This window comes from Astatotilapia calliptera, chromosome 6 (genome assembly GCF_900246225.1).
Source record: "Astatotilapia calliptera chromosome 6, fAstCal1.2, whole genome shotgun sequence".
NCBI classification, from domain to species: Eukaryota; Metazoa; Chordata; class Actinopteri; order Cichliformes; family Cichlidae; genus Astatotilapia; species Astatotilapia calliptera.
The window spans coordinates 26,418,388-26,445,626 of record NC_039307.1 but is presented as its reverse complement, the minus strand read 5'-3'; the positions used below and the strand labels follow the sequence as shown (position 1 = coordinate 26,445,626).

At 41.5% G+C, this 27,239-nt stretch overlaps 1 protein-coding gene and 1 long non-coding RNA gene across 9 annotated transcripts in view; one reads left to right on the top strand and one right to left on the bottom strand.

Moving 5' to 3' along the window:
- lrba (LPS-responsive vesicle trafficking, beach and anchor containing) overlaps positions 1-27,239 on the top strand; it is a 176,802-nt gene that overhangs the window by 122,089 nt on the left and 27,474 nt on the right. For all 8 annotated transcript variants that reach the window (XM_026171363.1, XM_026171365.1, XM_026171362.1 and 5 more), the window contains 7 exons: positions 4,723-4,840; positions 5,034-5,136; positions 6,626-6,741; positions 6,884-6,996; positions 12,580-12,720; positions 13,902-14,021; positions 17,516-17,668. In XM_026171363.1, the coding sequence (XP_026027148.1) occupies positions 4,723-4,840; positions 5,034-5,136; positions 6,626-6,741; positions 6,884-6,996; positions 12,580-12,720; positions 13,902-14,021; positions 17,516-17,668 (864 nt within the window). The remainder of the gene's footprint in view (positions 1-4,722; positions 4,841-5,033; positions 5,137-6,625; positions 6,742-6,883; positions 6,997-12,579; positions 12,721-13,901; positions 14,022-17,515; positions 17,669-27,239) is intronic.
- LOC113024369 (uncharacterized) overlaps positions 1-27,239 on the bottom strand; it is an 82,864-nt gene that overhangs the window by 33,662 nt on the left and 21,963 nt on the right. The window contains exon 2 of the long non-coding RNA XR_003272650.1: positions 1,996-2,058. This is a non-coding gene — a long non-coding RNA (uncharacterized LOC113024369). The remainder of the gene's footprint in view (positions 1-1,995; positions 2,059-27,239) is intronic.

Below are 27,239 nucleotides of genomic sequence, written 5' to 3'. Positions count from 1 at the left end.
TAAATATACCTATTAAGTTTGTGGAAAAAATGTGGATTCTCTTAACTTGCTTAGATGGGAAGATTGATACCACTCTGTCCTCTGTGGTAAATACGAAGAATAGAAATCAGTCAAATAATACTATTAATTTAACCCAAAGAAACATTAGTTTCGTTAAACTGACTCTTGATTACTTCAGTAGCTAAGTGTTCTATATTATTTGCATATTCAGATGCACTTTCTCTTAAATTCTGTGGAGAACATGGATAAGTTGAGGTAGAGTCATGTTTTTTGCATTTTGTTAAGGCACTTGCTTTCAAAGCCACAAAGGCTTGAGGACAACTGCTGGAGTGTGAAAGAGGAGTCATGTGGCTGCTCTTAAGGTCACATGATCGAGCGTTCCTGTGTTGAGCATTGCTTTCCTCTTAAAAGCTTTGCCTACTTTATTCCAAATGCAACCTGCAAACACCTACTCGCCAAAAACAAAGCAAAACACAGTTTTAACCTGCAGTGAGTCACGACTAAAGCTTGTGCATGTTTTCGTGAAGCCTTACACTCAAACTGTGCGGATCTGTGTGGCTCTTTCTTTTTCCATTGTGGTACTCTCGGTCCATCAGTCTCCCTTCCTCTTTTTTTTTTTTTTTTTTTTTTTTTTTGCTATCACTCAATCTCAAAAGCAAAATCTGTCTTAATTGGCTCCAGAGGGCTCGGGGAGGCTTTGTGTCAATGCTGATGAGGGTCCTGATTGGTCCAGAGGCACATGCAGCCAACAGACCCTTGTTAGTGTGTCGGGGCCCTTTGCTTGCTCGTTAGTCCGATGAACTCATTTACTGATGGGGGGTGACACGGCCTCGTTTACCAGTGTGGAACAGAGAAAGGTGTGTGTGTGTTGGTCGGAGGGGGCGGGGGTTAAAGCGAACAGGGAGGGTAAAGAACCGAGTAGAGGGGAATATAACTGAACTTACAAGGTGCATACGCAGAAATACTACGAGTATGGAAAAGCCATCAAATGCCGATTTATGTTTCTCTTCATTTTCTTTCTTATTTGATGCAGCAGTGAAAAAATAAATAAAAACTCGCTGCAAGTGACTCGGTTCACTGAAACTGTTTATTGCAGATTGCTTGATTCTGTGGTCAGTCGAGTGGAAACAGTCACAAACAGCATGGGACTTGGAAGTCTTTTTAAGACATCTAAGGAATCTGTAGCCTCCCTTGTTTGCATGCACATTTTTTTCTTCATTTTTTATGAATTCTATTCAAGTTCTTGCAGTATTGCTTGTCCCTCGTCTGCGTTTTGATGTTGATGGATCACCTCTCTTCCTCCCGCTCATTAATTTCATCACCTTATCTCCCACACCACTTCATTTGACCAAAAGGTAATAATAAATCCCTCATCCATTATCCTTTAACTGAGGCACCCATGTGGAAATACTTAATAAGAGGCAACAAATTGAACTTCAATCACCTCTTTTTTCCCCTTTGAGGATGTATAGTAGATTAAACCGAACATGCAAATATGCTTCCGCCATTCATCAAACACTGTTTATGTGCAATTCTGAAACCTTTATTTCCTAAAACACCACAATTGATATTCAAATGATATTTTATTTGTATTTTTTCACATGTTATGACAAATAAGGATCATTGGTTGCTGGCAGTGGCTTCTCTCCTCTTCAACTCTAGGGTCTTATCAGCCCAAAAACACACACCCACTCAGCCGGCCTGACTGCAAAGGCAGCTGAGAGCCTCATCTATCTTGAACCACGTTGCTGATAGTTGCTCCTCTGCTCTCTTAACTCTTCTTTAATCCAGTACAGTTTCAATTTAACCCAATAGCATCCCTGTGTTTGGCTTTACCTCTGTTTCTAAAGATGCTCTGGTTGGTAAGAGGGGTGGATGTGAGGGGTGATGAAGAGGATTCACTGGCACAGACTGTCTGTGAGATTCAGTGGTGACAGCTTTTTTTTTGTGTGTGTGTGTGTGTGTGTGTGTGTGTGTGTGTGTGGGGTTACACACCATAGCCACAGTCACCCGACCCCTCTTCATGTGTCCCTCTTCATTCCGCAGTCTTTTGGGCATCTGACAAAGACAAACGACAGTGCTTCAGAAATGAGCCGCAGCCCGCTGCACAAACAGGTTGAACAAGGAAGATGGAGAGAAGGCAATGCAATCAAGACCGGTTCTTTTGTTTTCTGTTTGGCTGTGTCCTCTCGCGTGACGCTGTGAAATTGATCTCGGAGTGCTCCAAACCTGTGCCCGTGGATATCGTTCCACTTGAAATGAAACCTCAAAGAAACAGCTTCTGTCAACGATCAGCTCCCGATCAATTTGCTGCTGCCGCAATAATAATATATTGTTTCATTATTAATATTATCACTTTAAAACCAGACATTCAATAGATGGTAAACCAGAGATGGTGTAATTAAATTGCGATTCAAGACTGCAATAGTCTGAAATCTCTATTATTTTCCCTTGTGCTGTAACTGTAGCATTCCCGTCTCTTTAAAGCTTCCACTACTATATATTACAGATGAAGCTGATGCACCCATAACTCCAGCATGGACAATAACCTCCACACTAATGTAATTTGTCCAGATGTGGCCAGAACAGCTCGAGCATTACGACACAGATAGTTCGTCATACTCATTGTCACACACTCTGCTTTTTCATCTGTAAGGGAGAGGGCGCTGCCGATCGGGATGATGATCTTGGAGAGCAGCACGCTGTTTACAGCTGAGTTCCAGGAGATCCATAAGTCTAGTGAAATATATCTGGGTGCTTTCACTTGTGTCATATCTTTCTATCAGCTGAGAGTTGGCAGCTTCATTAGTTTATCACTGGGCATCTATGTAAAACCACTCTTTAGTTGTGAATAGTTATACTTCAAGCTTTCACTTATTAAACACCTGAAGACTGGATTCTCTTTTCCGATCTGATGGAAGAACAGAAAAAAATGTCTTTCCTTCTGTAGTGTTTCGACATGATCAGCTTATTGTCACGTTTGTAAATAGAGGAAACGATGAAAACCAGTAGATTTTGTTTGTCATCAAAATTTAAACATCTCAGCTAGCAAAAGTGATCACAACTTATGTCCCCATTTTGCTGATGAATTAGTAGCCAACAAATCTGAAAGTGCAATTGTTGACCTGGATTTAATATGAGCATGCCTCAGAGAATACTGCACGCATAGTATATCCACTGTTTTAAATGCATTAAAGATTCCGTTGAGCTTATCTTTGTGCTAATTTGATAATAAAATAAATGTTTAGGTTTTTTTCTTTGGGGATTGAACCTTGGTGCTACCCTTTTCTTTGTCTGCTCCTGCTTATTTTTAAAACCATGCCATTCCTTCTTTGGTTCGTTGTACCTGGTGCACAATAAACTTAATGTTGGTGGAAGTAATGAAATCTGTGCCCAACATCTCTAGAGCTGACTGAATACAATGGTTTGTCTTTATAATAATAATAAATATCAAAGCCAAAGTGTAAGGACAGCTCATTTTGTAAGGCTGGTTAGTTTACAAATAGGGAAAAAAGCATATTTTTTTTTCCCCAATGCCAAAAAATTATTTTTTGAATTAAATATGTTGAAGATTTAAAAAAAATTCTTTATAAAATTTATCATCAAGATGTTATTGAACTTAAGAGCTAATATTGTGTTACACTGTATTTACAACAAACAAACAAAGTCTTGGAAATGGGTTTGGCTTTAGGCTGGCTGTGACTGGTTAAATCATCTGAAGCTGCCTTGAGAGAGATGGGAGGCAGGAGGATGCGGTGCTGGCTAGCTTCTCCAGGCCACTAATCCACATTTAATTGAACTCCAGAGACTTTGAAGTGAGTCTGTGATGCAGGCAGGTCTTATTCCTCAGAGAGACAGCGAGGGAAGCGCTCCTTAGCTGAAGGCCTCAGCTGGTCCTCTTCTCTGTCCCCTTGCCTTTAATGAGCTCCTTCAGCTTAACACTAAGCCCAGCGTGCCGGCTCAAATTTGAATACCTTTGATTAATAAGATGCTGCAAAATCATATCTTAACAACATGAAGTGCTCATTTTACCTTTCTGCCTTATAACAGCGGGCACCTTTGAAACCAAAAGCAGAGGTTGAAATAAAAACCTAGTTAACAAAGCAGTGCTAAGTAGGTTAGTAGCCAACCTAAGTGCTGGATTAGTATGAGGACAAATCACAGGGGCAGGGCTAAGCATGCGGGTCTGTCAGGAGCTGTGACAGCCGTCAGAACAAGTCACTCTGACAGCCACCGCGGTCTCCATGGGGACAGATTAAGCTCAGTTCATCGAAGCATTTTTAAATGTGGAGCTTAGTAACATAATATCGTCTGACCTCCGTGTCAGTTACCTCCTAGGAAATGCAGAGACCAGTTGTAATCAGATGTTTTGCATAAAATAGCTTCTTGTCACAGCAAACTGTCGCTTAATAGATGATCTTTTAGTGAACAGAACATTTCCCTCACAGCGTCCGGCTGAATAGCGCCCATTCTCTCGCTAAAGGAATCTCTTTTTCATTGAGGCTGATCAATATAAGACATTAATCGTGCTCTTCGAGCCGTCACGCCATCACTGTGAAAAATGAACTAACCCGGCCCTCTGGTCTGTTCGCCTTCCTTCTTCCCTTCTCTTCTTCTTTTTTCCTTTTCTTTTAATTTTTAATTTTAATTTCCATTGCACGCTCTGTTTTCATTATTTAACTGGAATCCACATCTCTCTGGTTTCTCTTTCGTGTTTTCCAGATTCTAGCCTACACAGAAGGTCTTCATGGAAAATGGCTGTTCTCGGAGATTCGTGCAGTCTTTTCCAGACGCTACCTCCTGCAGAATACTGCTTTGGAAGTCTTCATGGCCAACAGGAGTAAGGCATCCCCCATAATTGTCTATGCCTAACCATTTCACCTTCTTATTGAGTACACACACACTTTTTTTTTTTTTTTTTTTTTTAATGAATAATTGTGGAGAAATGGCAATCAAAAGTTGTCATTATTGTGATTTCTAATCTTTAAGAAATAATCCTTGATAACTGTTTGTTGCTTTGTGCCTCTCTGCAGCGGCAGTCATGTTCAACTTCCCAGATGCAGCCACGGTAAAGAAGGTGGTTCACAGTCTTCCTCGTGTTGGCGTGGGCACGAACTTTGGCCTTCCACAGACCAGGTTAGACGTGCGCGATTGCTTTGTTGTGTTTGTTGCTGTTGCAGTACAATCTCATGGGGTTAAAAATGGTAACTGGGGAGCAGAAGAGGATTATGGAACATCTATGGTGGTGTTATGCAAATATTTTAAAATTTCAAATAGTTTTTATTCTTGTTTCTCTCAAAAATGTACACATGGGGTTGGCCACTAATCTCCCTCCCACTCCTTACCCCGCTCCCCCCAGATATAATTGGCTTCACACAAACATAGTCCAGTTCATTTATTTATTTCCACCAGAGTGAAGCAAATACTTGCTTGTAAGCCTGCAGGGCACACACCTTCCCCCAGCCCTCTCTCACATCATGCCCACTCTGTGTGCACGCATTGCTGGAGCCGATGGTGTTGGTTTTGCACAAATCTTGCACAAAATTCACAGCAAGACAGAGTTTTCAAGACGCTTTGGTGATGGTAAAAATTCAATCTGAGGGGAAAAAATGTGGATAAGATTAAAGATTTGTGATTGGCTCTTTTAATCTGAGGTGTGCCAGAGCCCGTCTGATGGGATTTTTGAGTTGTATTTTGAGAAGATGATATTTTTAATTTTTTTGTAACTTTTTGGTATTAAGCATCACAGAATTTGACATGTGGCAACATAACAGTGAGGGCTGTGTGATAAGTAGAGTGAGGAAGTGCATCCAGTAATGAGTTAGTGTGGGTGTAGGAGAGTTTGTGTGTATAACACACAGGGTTAGGGCAGGTGAATGTGTGTGCTCGGCTCATTAATCATACTAGTTTGCCGGCCACCTTGCCTCTACGACCTGAGGACGGCTGCTCAGGGCAACCCGGTGCACGTCAGCTCATACAGCCAGCACAGCACAATTTAGCTTCATGTCCAGAGTTATGCACACACACAGATGCACAAATTAAAGCAAAAGTCCAATATATGTTCATAATTTAATCTAATCCCTCTGTTTTCAACCATTTTTCCAGTTTTGCATTCCTTCTTTTCTCTCCTTTACTTCTCCATATTTATTTATAATGTCATTTAAAGCAGTTCAAAGGATGTACAGAATTGCTTGGTGACAATATAAAAAATGTGTCAAAGTACACTTGTGTTTGGGAAGTCATGTTTTCACATTCTTTTTCTTTTCTTTTCTTTGGCAAGGCCTAATGACCATAATCTCACACATTGACATTGATTAATTTCATCATTTTCTTTTGTTTTAATTGGATTGGAGGTCATTCGTTTTTGTCCTGCAGCATACATCATTCTTTGGGGCCTCCTGTGTGTGTGTACACATGCACGTAAATATGTGTATTCAACCCAATTTATTGCGCATTTGTCTTCTTAATTAGCAAGACTGTAAGTTCGGTAGATTTTTCATAAAATGACATTTGGATTGCAAAAGTCTAATAAAGCCTGGGGCTTTTTATTCTTGCAGTCTGCTGTTCTTGTGATTTGAACGGCTACAAAAGATTTTAATATCGAGCTTTCCATTTCTTTTTATAGACGCATCTCTCTGGCCACACCTAAGCAGCTGTTCAAGGCATCCAACATGACTCAGCGCTGGCAGCGCCGTGAAATATCCAACTTTGAGTACCTGATGTTTCTGAACACCATCTCTGGTGAGGACACCGCTCAGCACCTGTGTGATGTTATTGCAGGGTGTAACACAGAGGTGCTGTGCACATTTTAACAGTCTATGATGCTAACTTTTTTTTTTAACAATATTTGTCGCCCCTCTCCCCCGTGCTGTCTCCCCTCCAGGCCGTACCTATAATGACCTAAACCAGTACCCAGTCTTTCCATGGGTCATCACCAACTATGAATCAGAGGAGCTTGACCTCACTCTGCCCAGCAACTTTAGAGATCTGTCTAAGGTAAGAGCGTGGAGACGACTCCTCTCCCCTGTTTTCACTATAATGGATCTTTTTTCTTCTTAATTCCCTGAAAAAGTAGGGGGGGGCATTAACACACAGATAACTGTGTGTGCATTCTTCCTAAAGTCAATTTTGTTGCTTTGTAATTGCCATTGATCATAGTTTAGTGAACCTGCTCTTTAATCACCGGTGGCTGATTGCTAGGATTCCACACGTGCAGAGCATTTTTCCCATGTAACGACCCAAGTATTTCAGATGTCTGAGAAGAATTGATAGAATAGTGCAGTTTGAAACTTTTTATGTTACTAGCGTCATGCTATCTATGTTGATGAAGTGATTCTATATGCAGTGATTTGCACAGTTTTCATCAGCTCACAGATATATGAAATTTGAGTAACAATGTGACAAATTTCCCAAAACTGCAAGTGGTATTCATTACATCTAATCTGTATGATTAGTTGTTGACTTTTGCTAGTTCAGGCAATCTTGACCTGCTGCATTTAAAACATATGTAAGCCCCTCATCTTCTCAGTCTGCAGCTCCTAATTTGTGGCTTAGCTATCATTTTCTGACCATAAATCAAAGTTTCCTAATTGAATTCTTTCAAGTTTGACCTTCCACAACACAGCAGGAAGTGAAGTAATACTCCCTGGTAGCTCCAGGCATCGAGTGATTGGGCTTAAAACAATGAAACCTGCCCTGAAATGCTCCCTGGCACATAAATACACACACTCGCATCGCTAAAGGATTCTCCCCCATAATTGTAGGTAGTCACGCAATTATTTACTCCCATTAACTCCCTCGCTTTTACACGTACATACTCAGATGGAAAAAGGCAAAAAAATAAAAGAGCACACCCCTTAGCTTGTCAGCTAACGTCGGTGGATGAACAGTCCAGCGGTGGGAGGACTCAGGATTAGTTTTAGAGTGGGAAGATTGAGCGAGTGTCAAGCTCCTGGTAGGAAAATGACTGAATAAATCAGCCATGGAAGCAAAAGAAAGCATGTGTTAATGGACAGGGGATCTGTTGGAGCAAATGCTTTTTAGAGGTATGCTGGAGGTCATTTGTTCAGGTGCAGACGTGGAGGTAGTCCTTTAATGAGACAAAGTGGAACATATTGGTCTTCTTTCAAAGATATCGCTCTTTGAATAAAACGATAAGTAAGTAAATTAGAGTCTGCATTGGTTCGGGTGAGATTAGACGATCTAGGAAGTCCAGTTTCCCTAATAATGTGTTTTAGCATTTCTTGGAGACTCTCCAAAAACTCTTCATAATTTTCGCTCAGTCCTGTTCAAACATGACGGTATACATGTTATACCGTCATGTTATATGTTACTAATACACAGATGGATCCATGGGTGGAAATTAGGGTTCACTGTGTTGGCTGGGTACAGAAAGGAAGAGCCAGTGACCTTCTGGCTCTACTTTTTGAGCCACCATCAACTTGACTTGCTGGCATTTTGCATGTTATGTTCAAAAGGACAATGCAGATTTAGTTTAGTTTTGCAAGAAAATTCTGTAATGGCAGCAATTTTAAATTTATTTATTTATTTAGGGGACAGCAAGCCTAGTATTGCTGTTTCTTTATGCAAGCATTCATTAAAGTCCATCAACTGCCATCAACCATTGGAAATGAAAGGAAGAACAAATATCTGCAGAATATAATCCAGATGCAACGCTATTGTCCTGCACAAATACCACAGTTATGAAACACAAGTGAACCATCTCCTCACACTTTCATTCCTTCACACTTCCCTGTCACATAGATTCAAACATCTTGTCCCTTAGGTTCTCTCCAGTCCTGCTTTCACTTTCAATCTGCTCCTCTGTGTCTCCGTCCTCGGCTTTTATCCCTCCCAGTGTAGTTTTTATCCACTGTAAGCAGCTGCATAATTCTTATGTTTATCCTGCTTGATGTTGCCCAACAGGGTGAAATGTGACAGTTGTATTTGCCCCACCAATACACACACAGGCACAAAAACCACGCAGCCTTCCCGCGTGGTTTCTTAGCTCATTTCTGCTTCCTTCTCTTCTCCTTTGCACTGCCATGGAGTTTGGACAGCTCAGCCTCTGTGCTCAGTCAAGCCTCGCCACCCCGGGGACTTGAATGAATGGGAGAGTTGGGTAAAAGGAGGAGAAACAGAAAGACGATCAGAAAGCAAAAGAAAGAGGAGGAGAGAGTGTGAGAAAGGGAGAACAACATTATTTCCCATCCCTTTAACCCTTTTTCTTTTTAAAGAACAGAATGGAAGCAGAGAGAGCAAGAAGGAGGGGAGGGAGCAGAGCCAATCTTTATTACATCTGTTTTATTCATGTTGTTGACACGCGTGTGATATTAATGTATGACTACTGGACCGTGCCAGACTGCGGTGTCTGGAAAAGGGCAAAGCAGCTCTGTGCAGCCCTTCAAATCAAACCCCCACCACACGATGTTGCACCTACAATCATTTGTGCTCCCCGTTTCTTTTCTTTGCAACCTAATATTTGGTGACCTTCAGCTAGTTCTGCACTCTGTGTGTGTGTGTGTGTGTGTGTGTGTGTGTGTGTGTGTGTGTGTGTGTGTGCACCATTCAAAACTGTGCTTACTTTCCCATTTTCCCCTCTTTTGTTTGCGCTCTATTGTTTTTCTTTCTTGTCTCCTTCTGTTTTCCTCTCGTGCTCTCTTTCTTCCTCACCCTTCAAATCTCTCTTGTCCCCCTCTAATGTCACGTTGGTGGTTGTCTCTTGTAGAAACAGGTCATCTGCGAAGCCTCCAGTGACATTGAGAAGCCAAATTGCTATGAACGTGTGTGTGTGTGTGTGTGTGTTTGTCACACACTGTCATCATTCCCAGCACAACAGAGGCCACACAGAATTTATGTTCCTTGCTACCAGAGCCATTCTGACCCCAGGGACTTTCTTATCATAAACTCTAACCTCAACCTGACATCAAACGCCGACCCCCGAGATAACATTGTAGTCACGATAAGCTCTCGCTTGATCTGACTGCAAGTGTTTTAACACCTCTTTTTTATTCCTCCACCCCTTTTTGCACCCCAGCTCTGCATACTGTCGCACATCTCCCCACAAAAATCCACTTGTTCTTCATAAAGATGCTTTATATAACAAAACCAAACCTAAATTTGACATTTTAACAGATAAAATTAATCTTTGGGGCGATTTTTACAAAAGAAAATTGTTATTTGATCTGTTTGAACTTCTTGAGTGTTCGTACAAGGTGTCCTTACAGCAAAGGCACGCCTTCATCTATTCATAAAAGGCAAAAATATGTAAATAAATAAATCCACTCTTACTGTGCTTTTAATGAAACAAATAATTCAAACAATTGTTAATCTAATATGTACTCTGCATTTACATAGCAAGAAAATAGGACTTACTGAGCATCTTGTGTACCTTTGTGCTATAACGTGCTGCTCACAGACACATGAGCTAATGGTGTATTGATCTCATCGTACTCGCCCCATATGTTTATCCCCCCAGGCCCTCCACACCATTTTCACTGTTTAAATAGGACATTATACATAAACACTCTCTTCAAAAGGCTCTTGTGATTTATGACTCAAAGCCCTACTGATGCTCAAATCGTCGGTGAGCCATTATACTTCATCACCGGTGACCCATTAGTGTTTTAAAAGCAACGTAGCACTAGGTAATGTTCTTATAATAGTTTCTCAGGAAGGTGCTTATTGTTCCTTGAGGGAGTGTTTTTCGCTTGGTATGCCTACATATAAAAAATTACTTTTTAAATATTTGAGTTCCCAAACCTCTGATTATTTGGGTAAGGAGGAGAGTTTAGGCAGGATAACATACATAATATATATATATATATATATATATATATATATATATATATATATATATATATATATATATATATATATATATATATATATATATATATATATATATATATATTTTTTTTTTTTTTAAATGCATCTCACCATAGCAGTTTTAAAATGTCACTGTTACACCATCTGCAGCTGCCTTCTTGATTTAGAACAGATTAAGACTAATTCAGCATTATTTTCCCCATCTTTACTGAAAACTCTGGCTCAGTTTTCTTCTGTAGTGTACCCTTTAGTTAAAAGTATGTGATCGGTTCATTTGTCTGAGAGCTCATCAGAGTGCTATTCTTTGCCACGACGTATTGGGTCAATCTGTGATGGGGCAGCAGCAGGCGCTCCATCAGCGCACCGCCGGCCGCTCTGCTCTGATGTACGGCACCGTCGCTGCCGCTTTGTTGTAGCTACTGTAAGCTGAGAGCGCTAGCCCCACAGTAATTTACAGCAGTAAACAATGTCGGGCTCGAGCAAACCAACAGCCCCCACGTGCCCTCACACACAATTCTCCCTCTCTCCCTGTCACTGTGGCACTTTCAGTCTTTTCTTTTTTTTTTTTATATGCCTCCTCTCCCTTTTCTTTTTTTAATGAGCCGACTGTTATTAGGGCTATAAATCAGGCCAATGGGTGTGATGTATAATTCACTGTGTGTACTCACCCACCCCAGTGGCCCTGAGGAAGCCCACAGTGTATCACTGTCAACATAGATCTGCACAGTGTTGTGGCACAAGGCAATTCGCTGTGTAAATGCACATACGCACAGGAGCACTATTTACAAAATAACCAAAAAAATGCATGCATTGAACAAAAAAAAAAAAGCAGCAATAACTGCAGGACCGTGTGCATCACTCCCAGTACACACACACACAGGTACACAAGCATGCACCATTACACCCACATAAAACAGTAGCCATTGCACAGATCAATATCATAGACCTGCCCTGTATGTGTCTTGCTGTGACATGCACCCTATGATATGAAAGAGATCCAATTGATCCACACCCTACTAGGCCCCCATTCTCAAAAGGGCATCATTCCATTACCATTGATCTGCTGTGTGTGTGTGTGTGTGTGTGTGTGTGTGGGGGGGGGGGGGGAGCAAGATGATGGAGCGGTTCGAGGGAATGAGGCACAGCCTGCAGAAGACTAATAAAAATTGAACCAGCCTGAAAGTGATTTCTATAAATGAGTATTTAAATAATAGGCGAGCTGCACAGGGTTATTGGCTTTTTTTTTTTTTTTAAGAGCAATGGAAAATTAATGCAATTTAACCATTTTTTTCCTGGACTATAAATAGGGCTGGTGACCAGTGTATTAGTTACAGATTAATAAAAGTAAAAATTAAAGGAACCCACAGCCTTGCTATTGATATTCTGAGTAGGCACTCTTTCATTGGAGCACATTAGTTTTCTCTGACAGACTACAGCTGCAGGGGCTCGGTTTCACAGCCTCTAAAAAGCACTCTGTGGGAAAGGATTGATCTGTCTGAAGGAAAACATCATCTAATATTCATTTGAGATAGCACAATGGTTATTAGCTTCATTCGCCTTGCAACTATTATGCAGCAGTGAGTGGTCCCTGTATTCACAGTAAAATTCAGTACTGCCTCCCTGCTTTTGGTTTGTGTTTTTTTTACTTTCACGCATCTATCGTGTCCTAATATCTGTTTTGTCGTATTTATTTATTTTTCAGTTTAGCTGTTTAACATGTTTGACCTATTTTTTGTTTGTTTATATTTATAGCCCATCGGTGCTCTTAACCCCAAGAGGGCAGCGTTCTTTTCAGAACGATATGAGACCTGGGAGGATGATCAGGTGCCGAAGTTCCATTATGGCACCCACTACTCCACCTCGAGCTTCACCCTGATGTGGCTGCTACGTATTGTAAGTGCAGTGCACGTTTGGAGTGTTTAGGAGCATTCGTGACTTTTAATATAAATTCTGGAAAATAATGAAATAATTATGCTTGTGCAAGAATTTCACCTTGCTCTTTAAAAGTGTAGTTAAGCGCAGTATTTAAATTGGATTCTTCTTTTTAATGAACAGTACATTCATGATGTAGAGGTCATGAATGTATTCTTAATTAGACCTAGGATTTTATCAAATTAAGAGTATATGCATGCTAAATATTGCATAGCATGCATGCATGGGGTGATAATAAATGAAAAGCAAAAGCAGTGCACCTAAAGGTCTGACCTTCACCTTGATGCAAATTCTCAAGGTTTTTCTTTTTAATAACAGGTACTGAAATGTGATTTTGTTTGTTTTTGAAGCACATTAGTGGTGTATATTTTGCACTAGAGTGCTCTCTTGTAGTACCTTTGTTGAATGGATGCCATCAATCTTTCCATACTACACTCTGGGGAGAGGGAGGTTACTAAGTTTCTCCAACGTGCAGTTTTCTGCTGTTATTGTCCCAGTAGCTCACTGTCTCTGTAACTCCCAGTAGAGTTACCTCATTGATCTCTGCACATCATTAGCCAGCTTACTCTAAAGCCACTTTACCAGAAGCACTCATTTATAACTCTCGCTTAAAGATCAAACTTAACCTTAAATATGAAATGAAAATGGGTTTGTGTAGTAACTGTGTATTTTGTAAGATTTTACACTGATGTATAAACTACAAGATCAATTTGCTCACTGTCCCAGCATTTAAAAAGATTAAATAAATGAGGCTTGCGTCATTTCAGGCTGGACTTAATTATCTATTTACAGTATTAGTTTATAGCTGTGGTACAGCACAGTGTGCCCGTGCATCAGAGAGATGGCTATTGATCTGCCCTAACAAGATTATACGTGATTAGAAATGCATCAGCAGCACATGTGCATTGATTTTAGTAGCACACTGGGAATATTGTTGTTTTACTTGTTCATTTTTGGCTTTAAGTTTGTTACAGGGTGTGCAGAAAGGGTCAATTCTAGGTCAAATATATTGACAGAGTGTATTCAAACTGTAGACATGTTGACAACCATGTTTTCATTGCAGAAAAAGCAATTGGGTGGTTTCAGTTATAGGAGTAGACTCCCCAGTTTATATTCTTAACCATAACCTTTATAATTTCCAGGAACCCTTCACCACGTTCTTCCTTAACTTCCAAGGAGGAAAGTTTGACCATGCTGACCGCACCTTCTCCTCAGTATCCAGGGCTTGGAGGAACTGCCAGAGAGACACATCTGATGTTAAGGTACCATTCATACTTATGCATGCTCACAATGGATCTGGGGACAAAAATAATAGAAGTTGGACGATAAAGTCCCGAGCGCTGCAGGAGAATAAATCCAAGTCCAACACACATAAAAAAGAGAGGGTTTCAAAAGAGTAATGTCCAGTCACTACCAATCATTGTCCCTACACAATGATAGCTTCCTGCTCTTCTGATCAAAGCGTTGGTTTAATCCTCATCTGTCCCAGCCGTCTGTCTCAGATTCAGTCAGCTATAACATGGACTTGAATCCCTGCCCACTGGGCCCCCAAACTCTGCTGCGCCGACGGATCTACCCTGAAACGGCACAGGTCATTCTCATACCGAGCGCCTTCGAACCCCCAGCGCACACTTTAACTGCTCTCCTAAAACATTTACAACTACACTCAGACATTCTCTGTCAAAGCTGAGTTTTGCTTGCTCTCCCGGCACTGGGTCACTGGATGGGGGAACAGCAGTGGTGTTGGGGGTTTTGACGCTTGATTGCGTTTACCCCCCTCCCGCATCCCTCTGATAAAACATGTGGATTGTGTTACTGTGTAGCTGGCCAATGCTTGATTGCAAAAGCCCAACAACAGCCTTAGTTTGCTCTCTTAGTCTCAACCTGTCAATGTGGATCAAACTGTGAGAGCTCAACTTCAGATCAAAACAAAGAGGAAATCTGGACGTCGTCAGTTTGTTTCCATGTTCAGCTTGAATTTTTAGCATATTTTGAATGAAAATCTGTCGACTTTATCCAGTTGGATGCACACATTCATGCTCCTTTTTCTGTTTTTGCTCAAAATATGAATGTGTGCAACCAACTGGATGCAGTCCAGTCGCATCCATATTGCTTAATTCCTCTTTTAAGCAGTAGAGGAATTAGGAGTGAGATGTATCAATTCAGTAGGGTAAGTACACCATTTAGCTTTAGTATTGGGACCATTGATGGCAACCCTCTGTCTCTGCCAGAGGGCAAAAAGCCCCTGTGTTTTCATACGCCACTGTTAAAGAAGGGGTGATAATGGGCTACAACACCTAGATTCAATGTGTCTCTAGCCTGGGTGACGCTAGAATGACCTGCCACCCCCAATCCCCTGACCCCTAGCCTCAGCCCACAGGCATCAGAAGGGGGAGACACAAGAGAAGAGGGGTTAGAAGTAGCAACAGTGGAAGTGTAGCTGGAGAGCCCAGAGGCCAAAGCCCCTTCCAGTGACCCATGACAGGACAGGATTGGGGATCAGAGGGGCTGGCCTCTGACCAGGCTGGAGCAAAAGGGCCACTGCACATAATGGTCCATGTAAGGCAGGCTTGAGTGTTGGGGAGCGAAGCCCTCAAGGTTTCATTGGGGTATGTGCATGCGTGCGTGCACGGGTGCCGCTCTCTCCTGCTCAAATTTACAGCAGGCTGTAGCCGGTGAACCCGGGTGAGCAGGAGGCCTCGTTAAGAAGGTGACCTTTAGTTTTAGGTCAGCTTTTGTGGAGTGAAGAGATTTCAGAAGTGAGGAAGTGCCGTGTTGTTTTAAAGCTGTGTGTTTGCTTGCTCATTTGATTGGATCTTTTCACCCCATTAATGAGAGGGGGAGATATTGTGCAGCTAATTTGATAAGAGGAATGTTATTATTTGCTTGTATTTGTAAAGATCATGTTACATATGCTAAGAATTGAATCTTTTCAAAATGCTTCTTGACTTCCGAGTTTAGTTTTTTGGTTTTTTTTGCTTTGAGTGTTAGCTGTCAGCCAATCCCCACTTAGTTTTGAAGGTAGGCCATTCATTTCTAATGCTAGGTTATTAACATGTTTGTCACCAAATTCCCTTAGAAATGCCCATAATTGATTCTTTATAGTGTTTTCTGTATATGCAGGTGAATGTAGTTATAGATAGTTATAGTTCATATAATTATGTATTTTGTTACACAAAACCTGTCAAGTCTTCATAGAGCACATGGACTGTATATTAAAAATTTGAATTAGGACCAAGTCATCACCCACTGGTTTGTGAAGTCCTGTCTTATTGGCTTGAGATCAGAATTTGCCCATCATCACACTCATCTTACAGCATCTTTTTGGACTCTAATGAGGACTGTAATATGGAAATGATCATCCTGTTTTATTCACTAAGAATATAAATTAGTGATTGAAAGTATAAATGCATGTGTCAACTGTTTACTGCTTTCCCCAGTCAAATAGGATGAAGGGTAATTTTTCCATAGATGCTTTATAATCTGACTTTTTTTGCAACTGCCCCCTGCTGACCATAAGACAGAATGCACTTTAAGGCACTTTGCTTTCCCTTCATTTTTTTCAGTCTATTGGGGAAAAATGCAAAATACCATATATTTCACGCTCCACTTTCCTTTCCTTATTTGCATGACACAGCCAAGAACTGAACCTTCCCGTGTCCTGATTGTGTCGAAGTTTGTGAGACGTACCCACAACAATAACACAACAGCTAAAGCCTGGGAAGCGTTGTTGATTTATCTACATGTTTTTAAGCTCAAACACAATCTTAATGTTTATACTCACTGTGGCAAGTTCTGCTTTGTTTAGAATGACAAATGGCTAAACATATAGGGTTACATCTCCTGTCATACTTGCATTTCTCTTCACTCTCGTGCAGATTGAAAACATGCTGTGTTGTTTGTGACAGCCAAATAAAATCATCATAGTAAGACGAGAATTTAGCTGACTTTTCTTTGTTGTTGTGGAAGAGAGGGGAAAATCAGAAGTGAACCTTTTTTTTTTCTTTTCTTAGACACAAAGAATATGATCATTGCATCAGAATAGGGAGAAACCACAGCCGAGTGCACTCAGAGGCTTTTTACAACAGACCAGCGTCATGTAATTTCCACAAATAATTCTGCCATTCAGAAAACAATACAGCAATTCTATCTATATACAAAAGCAGTGCTGCTTCGTTGTGTTTATTTTCCCTGCTCTTGTTCTTCTTAAAGAGTTACTCAACACTTCAAAAGGGCTTTTTGAGTTGTAACATAATGTGCTTTAATTTGGGGAGGCCGTCCACCTCCCTTAGCCCACAGTTTGACTTGGAGTCTGCAAAACCACACTCATCAAATTTATGCTGATCAAGACTCACAGGACTTTACACTCTTTTTTTTGGGGGGGGAGGTAAAGCTTCTACTTATTTACTCCCTGACATCTGTAGAAGCACCAGCCCAGTTGCTTTCTTTCCTTTCACACCCACACAGCACTGTTTCACATGTGAGGGCGGTACCTTGATTATTTGAACTGGTTCAGGGCCACCTTTTGTGAGGCACAGACCCAGGGGTGAACATACCCTTTATCTTCTTGGACATCATGTTCAGATCTAGCATTGCCGTTATTCTAAATTTCCATTGGTGATTATGCAGAGCTTTCTACAGCTGCAGCATCATGTCCGATAACTGTTGCAGATTCTCAAACTGCTTTTTTTTCTCCCCCCTTTTCTCCCGATAACCAGTGTGTGTTCATTTATGTGTCTGTGCTTTACCCTTTCAGGAGCTGATCCCAGAGTTCTACTATCTGCCTGAGATGTTTGTTAACGCCAGCAATTACAGCCTGGGAGTGATGGAGGATGGCACTGTAGTCTCTGATGTTGATCTGCCACCTTGGGCCAAAACCCCAGAAGAGTTTGTGCGCATTAATCGACTGGTAAGAAAAGTACACCTGAATGCTGTGTCCCATGTATAATCCAGGTTAAAGCAAGTGTGCATTAAAAATATACTGAAGCCATCATAGAGTCTAGGCAAGAAAAAAAAGTTTTTGTGTCGTCATTCATGTATAGCCTTGTTTTCTTTCTTCCTCATATGGCACATGGCGCAGGCCATCTGAGCCCCAAGCTTAGCTGGAAATGCTAATTTAAAGAGACAGTGTTATTTCCTGACCTTCACACAGTTCTTCCTGTTACCTGAGCCTCCCCTCCTCTCACGTGTCCCAACTTTCAGATTGCTTTGCCGGCAAATTGATCCAGCTCTGCCCCATCTAATATCCCCATGCAGCCTCACGGTCCCTCTCTCTGCTCTGTTCATACACATCTGGAACATGCCGGTGTGTGCAACTGCAACTGTGTTTTTGTGCAGAATAATTATGCAGTATCCACTTTCTGATCTCCCTTTCCGGTCCGCCTGGCCAAAGGCAGAAATATTCTGTGTGTATATTCACGTCAGATGTTGTCAGAGTGGCTGCCGTGTTTTCATTATACTCTAGATGTTCTCTTCTGTGCTTTACACAACATGCACACACACTGTTGGGAGACTAAGGTAACACTTTGGATCAGATTTCTCAGCGCTAGAAGATCTAGGAGCCTCAGATGGGGGGTTAACATTTTCTCTTCTGCTTTGCTGAAATTGCTTATCATTTATGCTTTTAGCCCTTTTATCTTTAAAACATTTTAACTTCATACTGACAGTGAAAGGACAGCTGTCCCCTTACAAATAAAGCTTATTCATAATTTTGTCTGTCTGTCTGCATAAACACAATTACAGAAGAAAACTAAACTGTGGGTTATAACGCAATGTAATCTGGAGCCTAGCGCAGGCCACTTTTCGCTCTCAGTTACATATTTGGGGTAAAAGCAGTGGCAGCTCCATGTGTGATGTGTGCCCACAGTAGTAATGGGTGCTGATGATGCTGGGTGTGCTCTGTGACCTGTGCAGTCTTATGGTGGGGGTCTGTTAGCTAGCCTGCTGATATGACCATGCTGCTATCATTAATCACACACTTCCCTCTTTTTGGCTGTCAGCATGCAGCCCGCTGTGGATGTACTAGAGGGACGCTTGTTGTGGCGGCAGCGTTGCAGGCTGTTGTGCAGTGTTTTATACTCACGGGGAGGAAAAGTTGAGTTTTCATTTGTGCTAAATGAGGATTATATTTGACAGATATTTGGGAAATTGTTATGCATTAAAAAAACAAACAAACAAACAAAAAACAGAACCACTAGTCCAACTGTTTGTTTTTTTTAATGGCGTGAAGTTTAAAAAGTTTTGGATTGTTTTTATTTAGTTTCTTAAATTAAAAGGTTCTGTCAGACGTTACTTCCTGTTAAAAGGGAGTTTTTCCTCACCACTGTTGCCTAATGCTTGTTCACAGTGCTGTAGTAGCGCCTTACAAGATACATGCCTTACAACAGCGGTCCCCAACCTTTTTTGCGCCACAGTTGGCAAAGTTTTATGTCCGACAGTATTTTCATGGAGTCGCAGATAAATAAAATAAAGCAAGTACTGGTACGAGGAAAAAAAAAAAAGATTTATTCATAACACATGGGAAAAGATCTAGGGAAACAGAGATAACGATAAAAATGATAAAAAAAATAATGCTAAAAACCAATGAAAACCCTGAAAATCATGAACTTCACACCCTCTCTCACTCGCACGGCCTGGTACCAAATGACTCATGGACCGGTGCCAGTCTGGTCTCCTCTACTTCTTCATTTTTCCCCCTTGCTTCTGTCCTTTGTGCTCCATTTGGCACTGCAGATGCAATTTGGACTCTATTTTGTCTGCAGCCATACTAGTAATGCTGCTTTCAAACTGGTAAAATTTCGCTCTGCTTTTTCTCTCTCTCCTTCTCCAAACTGAGATATTGATCCAATGTACAACCAGCAGGCAGGTGTAGGTGCACAGAAACATAAGCTTAGGAAAATAGGTTTCATCCCAGAGGGACTGTGAATAAAAGCTTTGCTATCAAATGTCAGTTTAAGTATAATTTTCTAATTTATTTGGACTGAATCACTTCCTGGAATCTGTTGGTTTCGCTTAAAATAATAAAAAAAGCTGGGATTGTGAGTGTGGAAGTGCAGTTTGTCTTTGTAGTTTTACCATTTTAAGAGGCCCAGTCGTATGCTACAGATCACATAGAAACAGCACCAAGGTTCAGGGAGGGATGTGTGGGTGGACAGGTCTCTGGTCATGACAGATAGCTGGCATTAGAGGGTGTCAGCTGGCAACTGTGGTACTGTTGGGAAAGAGATGAGCGTGGTAGAGAGGAGAGAGGAAGAGTGAAGGAGTTAATGGGCTGTTTGGCTCTCTTTAGCTTGTCTGCTGCTAATGGCTTTGCAACACAGGGATAGACAGCAGGAGAGAACACGCAAACACACGCAAATGCACACTCGCTTACAAACACACACAGGCCTGCTGTCTCCACTCTGGTTATGAGCCTTAGATGATTAACAGCTAATTAGGGCCCAATCTGGAAAGGCCATTAAAAGCCTCTCACAGTAAAGGATTGTGCTGCTCCGCAAATCGGCAGCTTGTTTTTGTTGTTCAGAGTTTCATGGTTGGTTGGGGGGGTAAAAAAAAAAAAAAAGATGATATAAGCCTACCATCAAACTGTAGCCGGGTTCATAATGCTTTCCTTTAGAAGTGTCATAAGTTATCGCTAATGTTTAGCAGGAAGTGTGTTGCATGGCAACAGATTAACTGCAAGTTTATGCCTAGACAGTTTATTGTTCAACAAATGTCTTACACAACACTGAAGGCTCCACTTGAAAACCACAGGTCTGAAGAATAGTTGGATTTTTGGGGGAGGAGGCGGAGCAGCACCTCCGCGGCTTAAGGGAAGTGCCTACACAGTATACTTAAATGCTTTCTTGTAAAGGCACACTCCCTTTTTCGTGGTCCATCACACATCCACACATGCATCCCTGTGGAGACACAGGGGTCTTGAGGCAGCATGCCACGGAGATCAGGGGCTGCTTGTTGTTTTTACCAGGGGGTCGAAGGAGAGGTTAAGAACTTGATCCCTCCTCCACCAGATAACTACATTTCTCTGGGCACTGTCAGCCGCTCTGACATTCCACTATGTACGACCATACCTCGCTTTTCAGGCCTGCTAACCATTAGAGCGATAGCAGGTGATCTTGTGTGCATGCTCGTGTAAATTTGACTGTTATTTGTCTCCATATCAGTGTTTACCTTTGCTGTCATGGCTCCAAGTTTCACTGGAGCTACTGAGATGGGGCGGGCTAAACCACAGTCTGTTAGAGCAGCCATCTGCTGTGGGTATATCGTGATGCTAGACTGAGCTAAACACTGCTGTTTTTTTATTTTATTGTGCATAGATCAATGTTAAACTAATATACGAATGCAGACAGAGATTGGTGTTGGATGAAATCTTTATAATCACCAATCAGCTTGTGCCTAAAATGTAATATGGTTACAATCACAATAATAGTTTCATTATTAAAAAAAAGTGAAGCTGTCTAATCAGACATATTTAACTCCATGGTTGCCATTACATGCACTTGCCGAGGCTTCTTGTTACTTTTTTCTCGTGTTGCCATTTAACCAAACTCTCCAGTGCTTATTTGCTGCTCCCTGCTTCAGCTGTTTGGCTTCTTTCACTCATCTGTGCTCTTGCTGCGCTGCTGACAGACCTGCAAACCTCACACATGGGAGAGACGGGCATGCTTTACTTTTGGCCTTTTCCGTCTTATAAAGTGTCAACTCGCTCAAAGGAGTGACAGAGGCATCAGCTATACTGGCCTCACAGAAAGAGGGAGCCTTTCGTCTTTGTGAATGGGAAAAGGCAGCTGAGTGATTGGTCAGAAGCAATGCCACAGAGAATGCTGGCCACAAGAAGACACTGTGGGTGTTGGATGCCAAAGAACCTTGTGTAACTCATCAAAGACGACCATTATGCCTCCCATTGATTTACTTACTCTATGCAGAAACTCTGAAACTGTCATGTTGTTGAATTTCTGTGCACGGTTTATTCCTGTGCTATAATATAAGAAACTACTCGGATTTTCAGTGTGACTGTGATGTCACTACAACGCATTATGTACTATATGCTGCTTTAGATCTCAAGGAACACTTTGCAAGCTTTGCTAAAGAGTAGCTTCTATAGCCACAAGTTGTAATTATATGACCCTAGCACATTAGAGTGCTCAGGGCACTGAAACACATGCTATCAATCATTCATGCAAAACACATAATCATCATTTCAGTGCAAACTTGCTAAACTGAAAACATCTGAAGTCAAGAGGCTTCTCTCTGCATTGCCAGGCAGAATAGTGCATTATTCCTGTAATGTTGGATTATTATGACCTAAGTCATCCTCACATGCCGCACACATTAGTCTGCGGCTGCTAGTATACATCTTAGCTCTCTTGAATTATAAATGTTTGCTGATGTCTGAGAGTAACCTCTGGAGCTTAGCTCTGTTGCTAACCAGTTGCACATATAGTGTGTGTATATGGTCCAGTCAGATTGTGCTAACAAGCTTTGAGTGACTCTGTTATCCATTACTGAAGAGTTTATCAGTGATGTCTTTGCTTTTATTTTAAGACCTTTGTTCCCATGTCAGTGCATTTAAAAGCTCCAGCATTTAGACTCAGGTAGATGAACCTCTACAAGCACTGGATAACTCTAGCTTTGCTTCTGTTGCAGTTAAAATGAAAATATTGATATAATCATAATTATGATGTTTGCAGTGGACAGCGATGTGAGTGTGTTTCATACTTTGTCATTCGGCCATACAGCTGTTATTGTGATGTCATCACAGTAATCCTGCCCGCAGAGGTACATCTACATGGCTGCTAAAAGACAAATGTCATATTTATTTGAGACATATCACCTTTACCCCCCAAGCCTTGCACTCTCAACTTGTTTGAAATCTGAAGTTTGTCAGCTTTATGTGCTGACAGCCATTAACACTTTGCAAAAAACTATGCAATCAAGAAACCCGTTATTCAGCAGGCATGTTATTACATTAAGACATGAAAATCTTATACATAAGATTTTTTTTTAAGTTGACAACATAGTTTGAAAGACTTGGATAAAGATTTTAGGAAGTTTACTGTAAAGCGTGATTTGTGTAGGAACTATCCGAAATGTAAGCGAGTAGACTCAGAAGACAAAAATGTGTCTTGCATTTTTTCCCACAAGTCACACAGCCAGACATGATCGCTCCCCAGCTCAGACCACCAGCTACACAAAGTCAAAGATCACGACTGTTTACATTCACCTCTCATCCGTACTGCACTCTCTGATCAGACACCCGCTGGGACTCGCATAATGCCGTTCCCACCAGCCTCCACATCTTATTCTCACAGTAACCCCACAGGAACCCATGCATGAGCTGAGGTAAACCACTGCAGCGACCAGCCACTAACCACTAAGAAATACTTGTGCACTTGTGAATGACTGAGTGAGTGAAAACCTTAACGTCGTCTATCCCAGAGTGGCCCCCGGTAATAGAAGACAGTTTGCCATGTTAGCCTAGTGCTAATCTATTCCCCTGGCGTCTCCACTGAAAGCCTTGTTGCTGGATGGGAACTAGCACGTGGGGTAGAGGGAGGTTATCTGGCTAATATCAGGCAGCGCTCACTGAAGGGGTATTGTCATGCATAAGGGCAGACATGTTTACTGTGTGCTCGGTGTTTTACGAGCTGTCCCCCCTTCTTCTTCGCCTCCCTCTCTTGCCTGCTCATCTCCCCCTCCCCTCGTTTATCCTCCCTTTCGATGACGTAATGGCGGACCCGATGAGAGCCTGAGAAATGGGATGATCTACTCCTGCTGACATACTCACTCACTAATGTTGTCTTTCTCCCTTTCCTGCACTCCTCCATGCTTTCATTTTACTTCTGCCAAAGTGTACTGAGGCACTTTTTTTGCAGCATTATTCTGTGCTGCATCTCAGACTCCTGAATATCCGTGTTTGTAATCCTGGCTTTATTTAAAGAAACACTTGTACTTATTCGTTTGAGTTGGGGCAAAGGGTGTGTTTCTTGGAGCATGAACGCAGATAAATTCTTTAAGACGTTTTTGTCATACTTATATTATCCATACGAGAAGGAAATAGCCATACAGCTGTTGTATAGGTTCCCAGGAAATGCCGTGTAAACATTCAAAGACCCCAGAAGATGACTGACATATTCAAAAACAAAGGCTTGCATGAATAAAATTGTGTGATGGAAATTGGATGCAATCTTATTTTAGGGTGTTTTTTTTTAGGACACTTTGTTAGAATTTAGCGCAAAGCAGGGATGCTTTGCTGTATACTCTTGTTCTTGTGGTATTTTCTGAGTGTTTATTTAGTTTTGTAACGGTATATTTCTGAAAATGAAGCAAAATGTGTCACATTGAATTCATGCATATTCCTTCTACATTTCATGAGCATAGTCCATGGGTTTCCTTGAGGATGTATTTATGGTTTGGAGCTGCTAGTCACGTACATACGCAGACAGTCTCGCACTAACAAGCTGCAGCTCCACATAACCCCACACCCTAATAACCTCTGCTTGAAGGCTAACTACACTCAAGCTGATCAGTTGAGCCATTCATCCTAATCATCTCCAATCTGTGCTGAGAAGCCTCCACACCTCCACACAGTCCTGCAGCCAACTCTGTAATCATCTGAGACAATAATGCCTCTCTCAACAGCTATCCAAATATTCTTTCATCCAGAAGCAGAAGCCCTCTTCAGCGTTTCTGTGTGTAATCAGCTCTTACTGTTGACTTAGCTTTTGCTCACTTGATCCCATTGCGTTGTGGCACCGGTGAAGTATTTGCTAGCTTGTTAGGCTTTTGGAGTGGAGGTGGACAGATGGTTATGTCCTTCGCAGGTGCTTGTGAACAGTGTTTAAGATTTAGCTTCTCTTGGTTCTTGCCAGTTGTAGTAGTAATAATAATAATAATGCTAATAATGTTAGCAGTTGTTTTAATAACAATTGTAATAATAATGTATTTTTTTAAGGCATCATTGTTTAGTTTGCATTTTTACAGTCATGCATGAACTTAAATCTAAATGGATGCAGACACCACAGTTTTATTGTTATCTAACTTGGATTCAGTGCCACCCAATCAGTAGTGTTTACTCCATTGTCTGGGCTGTAAGTTGGATCAAATCCACCATGATGTGTTTGTTTTGTGGCGACTTTCCCAATCACTACTCATTCTGCTTCTTTTCACCCCTTAACATGATATTCTTGCTTTTTAAGTGGTCGGGAGATAATGAGAAGGATGGGAGGAGAGAGCAGCCGAGAATTAGGGTTAGAGTTTCAGGTTCCACTTGCCGACGAGTGCCTCCTCCACTGAACCATATCCAGAACTCTCACAGTTGCGACCTGTCTAATTAGCTGAGCCGGAAAGGAGGTGGGGTTTTGGACTGAAGTAACACACGCGGCCCATCTGGGTTTTTCTTGGTGTGTGTGAATATGAGAATAAAGGAAATGGTTCGTTAGCTGCATGGCTGCTTTAAGGATCTCATTCCTTACGTCATACGCCCCCCTTGCCTTTCTATGTTGGGGGCCCCCTCTCTTCTAGCTGTTTACAGGCTTCCTCTGCGTGCTTCACAATGACAATTAGCTTCTCATTTTCTGCAAGCTAATAAGCCCTTTAATCAGAGTGCTTGTCAACCTCAGGGCAAGGAAACTCCAGAGGAGTTGATCCTTAGGATCAAATGACTGGTAGAGGAAAAGAAAGGGGTAAGTGGGAGAACAAATAGAAGGGAGGGAGAAGGAAATCAGGCTGCTGAACTTGGAGAAGGAAAAGAGAATCAAAAAGTGAGATAATAAAGCTGTACTAAGGTAAAACTACTAGGCCAGTTTCCATTAGAGATGTCGTCTAAAATATAAATTTGATGGGCGGATTTATGATTTGATTTAATAAAATGCCCAAAAAGAATATGACTAAACAAAACTTGGTCCCGACTACCGATTCAGTGTCCTTGGATCATCATTTTTAAACGTGAAAACACGATGTTTGACTGTCAAGCGTACTGAATGTGGTTTTCAGGATGTTTTTAATCAGCTTGTTCTGAAACAGTCATTTTAATGTATCCAAATCTGACAAGTGTTTGTTTTATACATCCGTAATCAATACGAACGAAAACAGTCTGCCGCTGACAACAGCTCTGCACACAACATGTGCCTTTAATTACACACCCACACCATCGGCGACACACGCACGTGCAACATACACTTGCATCACCGTTGGCATGCAAATGAGCGCATTGATTTGTTAAGTGATGTTTTAACATCCTTACGGACAGCTCTCCATAAGTCCTTAAAAGGGTTTTTAAGGACCAGTGAGGCAAGGAGGAAAGCGTTCACTGTCACCTCGTTAAGACTGAAGTGAAATCCAGCTCAATCCAGACCATAAAGCTAACCGCAAACCACTGCGAGGCACAGAACCTTCACAGATAGGCCCAGCGTAAACCTGTAGTATGGACACGCAGTTTTCCTTTTAAGCAGAGCAAAGATAATCACTACAAGAGGTCCCACATGAGGTTAAAATAAAGATAATAAATTTCCCACCTGCGAGCAGAAAAAGCTTTTCAAGATGAGGCTGTGGGCCGGTTACTGACTCGAGATCAGACGCTTTCAGTTTTGCTTCTCAGGACTCAAAGCAACCCCAGTTTAATGTCCACCAGCTGGTTAATTGCAATCACTTGGTGTTTCTTGTCTGATGTCTTAAATTAGGATTGTATGTCTTTAAATCCTCAGTCTAGAGTACAGGTCCCTCTAAAGAGTAACATATTGACAGACATGTAGTCAAACTGTCATTCTTTTTGAGCGTTTTGGGTTTTCTTTCTAAACTTAAAGTCTACACTCCAGCTACAGATGTTTCACAAAGGAAGGGATTAAAGTAACCCGAGCCTTGCACGCAGACGAGACTTGTTCATTATGATACATTTTCATTGGAATCCACATCACAGCGCGGCATGCTGGAACACAAGCAAAATAAGCATGCAGTTCACAAAGACTATATAATTATATGCATTTGAATACATGGCGGCTTTGATGGGGAAAAATGATTTGGGTAAATGTATCATTCTTCTCCTTAGGAGAATATTCCAAATTATTGTTGCTGTTGGAAACAAATCAGAGCACACAACAAAAGGGACCCCCTTGCCCCCACCCCACCCTCCCCTGTGCTTCGAAGGTGTACTTTGTCAAATCTGTAACAATAGGAATGTGGGATTCCAGTTACTTCTACCCCCTTCTAGCATTTACATAAAGGCATGCTAAATTATTCATTAATTATCAGAGAGTCCCCTGTGGATGGGGATGACACACACACTGGCTGCTAATTGGCCCATCAATAATCCTGCCTGGTTCTCCTAAAGTGGCACCAGATCCCACCTCAGGAATCTACTATCTGCCTCAACCTTCTGCTCAACTGTTTCCACAGTGTGGCACCACATGTGGAAACGTCTCCACAGCTGCTCACATGACACATTGTTAATGAGTTATCAGAACATGCCTAATTTCTGTACTTCA